Raw genomic sequence first — 7068 nt, 5'->3', positions numbered from 1 at the left:
CTTGAATGTGTTGTTTTGGGGGTATTAAGAGGGGGAAAAGAGTAGTTGGTATTACGTTGGAAGAAAAGAGAAGTAGAAAGAGCAAGCAACGAGAGACTTGATATAACGAGTGTAGTTGGGGGATGGGGAGAGAGAGAGAGAGAGAAGGGGACGGGCGAGGGGGGTGGGGGAGCGCGCGACGGGCATGCATTTATTATAGTCTTTTTTTCCTTGACCCTGCTCCGTCTTCCCGTGCCGCACCCGCCCGAATGGATGGCGGCGACCTGATGGGTGTGTGTGGTCAGTGGTTGCTGGGCATCACATTCCGAGGGGGGTGACTTTGTGGTTCTGGTGTGGCAAGTGGGCAAATAACAGTACCAAGTACGAGATTTTTTGCTGTTGTCTGCCCATGCAAGCCCGGTACGGTACGACACGAGAAGCTTGGACCCATTGCAGGCACCAGCTAAACTCATACTAACCCGCAATCAAGGCGCAAATAATTGGGGGAACTGGGGATGGGTGGGTTTGGTTCCTTGTCCAAAGAGGGTGTTGAGCGCCGGCGTACGAGATGAGAAGGGGACGCAAGGACGTTGTAGCTGGTACCTCGTCCCGTTTCACAGACAGTGGCTGTGGAAGAAGCGTGGTGATGGGCATTGGTACGGACCACGGAAGTATTCCTCATTATTTGTTTATTATTTAGTTAGCGCCCAGCCAGCTCTAGCTGGAGTCAGCGCGGCGACGAAAAAGCTGGAGGAGGCATGGGGATGTGCGCAAGGCCCATCCTAGACATGGGCGCGCGCGCGCCGGCTTGTTGCCCGACCATACCTCACGCGACATCTGTACCCAAAATGTCTCTTTCTTTTTTTCCCAGCATGCCAGCAGGGTCGGTTCTTCACCAAGACAGTGTCGCAAATACCGGCATCGTTCGCGGTCTGGGATTCCTCGGGGTTGCTTTGCAGGCTGCAGTGCAGGGCGCGCGCACTTGGCAAGTCATGCAGTCACCACTCACCACCGTCAACAAAGTGTCAACGGACTGGACTGCATGTTTTTTTTTTAATAATTAAAATGAGCACTCGCGTCAACTGCCCTTTTTGTGGCGGCCGTGCCCCTGGCTAGTTGGGGTTTGAGGCAAGCTCAGCTGCCAGCCAATCCCCTGGCTCATTTGGCCGGCGTCTCTTCCCAGAATGGTCTGTAGGCACTCTCCGTCCCGTCCCAGTCATCAAGTCGCGATGGGCCGACAATTGTCCCCCCGATTCTCAGCTACAAAAACACGCTTCTTTCGCCACAACGTCTCCCTCTTGTAGTAGCACCGTGATAAAAGGAGGGAGGGGCAGTGAGCGATCGGTCGCTCCCATGCGGCCACCTCGCTCGTATTTGCTGGCAAAGCGTCCATGTTTACTTGGCGCCCGGCTTTGTGGCAGACAATGTCTGAGGGGATCGGCGGCTTTGTCTTGTCGCTGCCGTTTGTCACTTTGCCTCCCTGACCTCGTGCAGAATTCGGTGACTCACTAGTTAATTGTTGGAATCAAGGTGCGTTGAATTGGCTGCTTGCGCTGGTTCAACACTAATAGTACGGATGTACAAATACACTTTTCTCTAACGTCGAACACGGGGTGACCGCACACAACCCCCTAACAACCGCACAGCTAAGAAGGGTATAGTAGAAAAATTAGTATATATTAGTATATATTAGTATATATAAAGCTAAACTAGATCTAGAACTCTATCTCTATAGATTATAAATCCCTTACTTCTTATTTAAGATATAATTAGTTATCTTTATCTTTACTTATATTATACTTTAACTTTTATACTTTAAACCTATTATTAAATTTAGCTAATTATATATTAAAAAGCCTTAAAGGTAGGTTAAAAGCTATTATTAAAAAAGGCTTAGCCTTAATAATATTTATTACCTTAATAAATTTCTAGTTAAGGTTAATATAAACTTATTTTTATTTAATTAGCTAATATATCTTAAGGCTATTATATAAATATTTTACCTTTTTTTTTAAGTTAATTACTTTTTTTTAAAGTTATATTATATACTTTTTAAGCTTTTAAAAAAAGCTAGTTAAGGTAAGTCTTTATTTATATATATATACTATTTATTAAAAGTCTTTATATAATTTTAAAGTTCTAATAAAAATATTAATACTTTTTTAACTATTAAATAATATAATTAGCTTATTATAAAATATACTTACCAGCTACTAGCTAGCAGCTAGCAGGGCTCCGAATTACTTATTTATATAGGGTCCTACTAGCTATAAATAGAATTAAAATAATAACTTACTAGCTATATACTAGCTAGTAAAAAATAATAATAACTATAAGTATTTAAATAGAATATAGCTAAAATCACTACTTAGCCCCTACTAGGAGTTAATAGTTATAAGGAAAATATATTTATTTATTTACTAAGTCCTATTATATAGTATAGGCTAATAATAGTAAGAATTAAAGGTAACCCTAAGAGTACTATTATAATATCCTTTATAGGATACGCCTTAGACCTATATAGATAAAGTATAAGGTGTTAGGGGTAAAAGAAGATAGTAGGTAAGGATAGGAGCTAAAGACTCTTAGGAAAGAGGGGAGGTAAGGGTGTTATAGAAGCTAGGAGGCTATAGTAGTAGTTAAGCTTAACTAGCCTAGAGACTTATAAGGCTAGATATAGCTCCCTTTAATATAGATAAAAATAAAGGGAAGGGGGAGGAACTAAAAGGTTAAGAGGATAAGGGGATAATAGGCTTAACTAGTCTAGAGACATATAGGATTAGATATAGCCCCCTTAATATAAATAAAAACCTAAGGGGAAAGGAGGTAGTTAATAGGCTTAGCTAGCTAGAGTAGTATAGGCTAAATATAGGCTAGGATATAGATAAAAACCTAGTATATAGTATTAAGAGAGGTCTTATTAAACCCCTATATACTCTAGAATAAGACTATAAAGAATCTTATAAATATAGATAAGGTTTTCCTTTAGGTACTCTAGTTTTTCCTTACCTTATAATTAGTAAAGGTACTAGATAGGTTATTTAGCCTAATTAGTATATAAGAATTATTATTATTATTATTATAAAATATATATAGATTAAGTATAAATATATAGGAAAAAGGTATTAATATATTAATTAGTTAAATTTTTATTTTTTACTACCTACTTTATATATTTTTTAAAGTAAATATATTAATATATATAATTATATATATATTAATAAATAATACTTTCTAATTAGCTAGTTTTATACCTTAAGCTAAGCTTAAATAAGTAAAATAGTATTTTTACTTAAAAGGTATAAATAACCTTATATTAAATAGTTATAGAATATATAATATATAGGTAAGTAAATATAATAATATAATATTTAATTAAAAGGCTAGCTATATAAAGTAAAGCTAGTAATAGCTATTATAGTTATTTAAAATTAATAATTACTTTTATAAAGGGTTAATAGGTTATATAAATAGGTTAAAATAATTTTTAAGCTAATTAATTATAATAGAATTACTAGTTTACCTTTTTAAAGTTATTTTATAAGACTAATTAGAGTTAAAGTCTAGTTTTTCTTTAAATTAGTATTATTAGATATCTAATTAGCCTTTAAATAGAATAACTAGGTTAATTAACCCTTTAGCTATAAAGATATACTTTAAAATTATAATCTAGCTATTTAACTTAGGCTATATAACTAAGGTTAACTTCTAGCTAGCCTAACTAAAAACTAGCTTATTTAAGCCTAGTCTTTTATATAAGCCTATTTTATTTATATTCTAAATTACTAAATTAGGTATATTATTATAATCTAGGTATTATAATTAGTTAAAAAAAGTAGAGATCTTTTTAAGGGTTATATTAATAACCTAATTTAGTCTAATTAGCTAGGCCTAGGTTATTACTATTTTAAGGTAATATTAAAGAAAGTAGGTTAGCTAATATTTATTAAGAAAGTATTAATAGCCTAATTTAATATAATATTATATAGTAAGTATTTTAATTTACTTATAAAATAAAGCTAGGCTAATTTTAGCTTAATATATAATATAATTAATTAAATAAGTTTCTTAAAAAAGAAGAATTATTTATTATTTTTATATAGCTTACTTATAAAAGTCTATATTTTACTTATAACTATATAAAGTTAATTTAAAGACCTTATATATAATAAAGGCTTTAACTAATAAAGAGTTATCTTTAAATAAATAAAGGCCTTTATTAATATCTAATTTACTATAAGAAGATATTAAAAGTAAAGAAAATAATATATATATATATAAGGAAGCTATTATATATAAAGAAGTATTTTTTAAAGGAAAAGAATAAATATTCTAATTATTAATATAATATAAGCTATTTATATCTACCTAGACCTATATTTAGTATAGGATAATATTTATCTACTAGGGTGTGACCCTAACTAGTCTAGCTTGATTAGGTAATAATAAGTAGGCCCTGGCTGTGCGGTTGTTAGGGGGTTGCGTGCGGTCACCCTGTGTTCGACGTTAGCCCTGCCAGTCCCTTTTAGCCCTCGCCCACGACCAACCCACTTCCACCGATCAGAATGTACTAAGTTGCCAGATCACAAGTTATCAAAAAATATAAATATAAATATAAATCAGTCTCGATGAGAATTTTCGTCGAGGCCAAGTATAAAATGCGGCAAGCAGCCGCCAGCCATCTGCTAATAACATATCTTCGTCACCCAAAGCACAAATCCTAGATTTCGAGCCAAGTTACACCATCACGCACTTCTCGCTCCACACCAACTACGACCCCTCGCATCGACTCACCCTGCCGCGAGCCTACATCAGTCATGGACGGGGATACATTTTCCTGGGGACGCCTCCCTTGCGAGATTCAATACGAGATCGTTGGTCTTCTGCCAAGTCTTGGCGGGAGGTGCAGTCAGCTTTCAACCGTTTGCCAAGCCTGGCGATCGATCATCGAGCCACGCAACTTTGCCGAGATCAGCCTAACGGTACCGCGTCTTTCCAACCCAGACTTTCAAGCAATCATGTTGCGAAAGCAAAAACAGATTCGATATATCTGGTTTCGGGTGGAGCTAAGGGAATACGATTGCAGTCGATGTGGTGTCAACGATGACGACCTTGGGCTTATGGATGATATTGACTCCCAGTTCATCATAGATGCATTTCACAGCTTGTGTACTATACTAGGCGCGTGGGAACCTCGTGGTGACTTGGTACTCGATATCAGCATTTATTCGCCTAGTGACAGCCACCACTGGTTCAAATACCTGAGCTTCTGCCCCGACACTAACCAAGGGGCGTGCCCGTCTCTCCATGAACACGAACGTCGAACAAGCCTGGTGAATGACCCCCTTCATGGCTGGTCTGCCGGTCAGCGAGTCACTGTTACGGTTGCAACCGCCCTCGAGTCTATATTTGATGATATCAGGACTGACTGTCCCTTTGACGGGGATGACTTTGAAATGGAGTGGTGGCGGGGTCTTCCCCTCGTACCGGTCGTCGGCGTTGTGCTCCTTCGCCAACAGACTCGCCGGCGGTGGGGGCCAGTTGCGCTCTCGAATATGCTCACACGGTTCCCAAACATGACGGAACTTTGTTATGAGCCTTGGAGAGAGTGGTGCACTACAAATGAGGAAGACACTAATGAGCGCAAGTCCTTTCTTAACCCCTAGCCGAGCCGTTCGTTACTTGCCGCAAACGCAGCTGCTGACTGACTAGAAACAGAAATCCAGACACTGATTCAATCATTTTACCCGACACATTTACGCAAGCTAACGATGTTCGAAAATTTCAACGAGTATTATACAGAAGGATACCACGAACAAACTCCAGATGTTTTGATTAGTAGGGTGCTAGATCCGGCTGTAAGCCAGAAACTTGCCTACGCTAGTCTACACCTTACGATTCTATCTGCCTCCTTTATGGTCGACGCTGACTACTTTTTCGCAGCGTGTAAAGCCTCGTGGACGTGGGATAGTCTTACTTCGCTAGCGCTAACTTCGAGGGTCCTCACTAATAGCAGCGATGCGGACCCCTTGGAGATTGACAGCATGTTTAGAAACGCCGCTGCTGCAGCGTTCAATATGCCAAGGCTTGATACGATGGAGATTTGGAACGGCAGTCGCGGTGTTGCAATGCTCTTTCGGTACCAGAGGGCCCAGCATGGGCACCCAGCTACCATCACTATACGAGGGACATCAAGCCTTCATCTAAGTGCTGCAACTACTCGAGCTTGGAATACGGTCGTTCATAAGCACAGCCAAAGCAGCTTAATAGTCCAATCTTCTTCTCTGATTGATCCCGATAGGATTCAATGCCATGGTGATGCGATCCGCGAACTACAACTTTTGAATAAAGTTATTCGGCCCATCTCACTACGGCAAATCATTAGCGAACATCGGTTTCGAGCATAAGACTATCGCTACGAGCATGAGAATATCGCTACAATCATCACTATTACCGTCATCGTCATCGACAACTACAACACGCAGAGGAATCGGTGCAATAATCGAGTATTGATGAATTCTTGATCATCCTCATCTTAATTAGGTAATAGTGCTAAAGAAAATTCCCCTGCTAGCAAGGTCTTCGTTCGCTCTCCCTACGGTCTCCCCAGAATTTAGTTAGGCAAGACACGGTGGCGCTAGTCAATTCCTTTCGTATCAACATCAAAACATGACATCAAAACATGCGACGCAATTTATTTGGTCGTGACTTGTGGCGAATTAGGTAGCTCGGCACCAGGAGGATAAAATAACCCGCCGGTCAATTTAGGAACACTAACCTCTTCCTTATTCTTACTATTTTCTTACTATTTTTTAACTTCTTTCTCTTTTTAATTTTCCTTATTTTTACTATCCCTCTTATTTTACTTATCTTCCTTATCTTCCTTAGACTTACTCTAATTCCCCTTATTTCTATTCCTAGTTTAACCTTCTTAATAATAGAGTATAAATATATGTGTGGCCTTTTTTTTAATCGCCCGCATGCTCGGTTGCTATAAACCAGAACTGGTACCTACGCTACTGCATAATAGACATCACACGCATTATGCGTTGGGTCACATTGCAGCCAACTGTCTTGCAGAGTCGTAGG

The 7068-nt window shown here is 38.7% G+C and overlaps 1 protein-coding gene across 1 annotated transcript; it reads left to right on the top strand.

Annotated features, from left to right (window-relative positions):
* Nucleotides 1–4796: 4796 nt before the first annotated feature.
* On the top strand, nt 4797–6386 carry CCM_06290 (uncharacterized protein; the record flags this gene model as incomplete). Its single annotated transcript, XM_006671431.1, has 2 exons — nt 4797–5622; nt 5698–6386. The coding sequence occupies 2 exons, from the start codon at nt 4797–4799 to the stop codon at nt 6384–6386; spliced, it is 1515 nt and encodes a 504-aa protein (XP_006671494.1).
* Nucleotides 6387–7068: the final 682 nt, after the last annotated feature.

The sequence above is a fragment of the Cordyceps militaris genome (assembly GCF_000225605.1).
Source record: "Cordyceps militaris CM01 unplaced genomic scaffold CCM_S00004, whole genome shotgun sequence".
In the NCBI taxonomy this organism is placed as follows: domain Eukaryota; kingdom Fungi; phylum Ascomycota; class Sordariomycetes; order Hypocreales; family Cordycipitaceae; genus Cordyceps; species Cordyceps militaris.
Note: the sequence above shows the minus strand (reverse complement) of the source record. Positions and strands in the feature narration are given on the sequence as shown.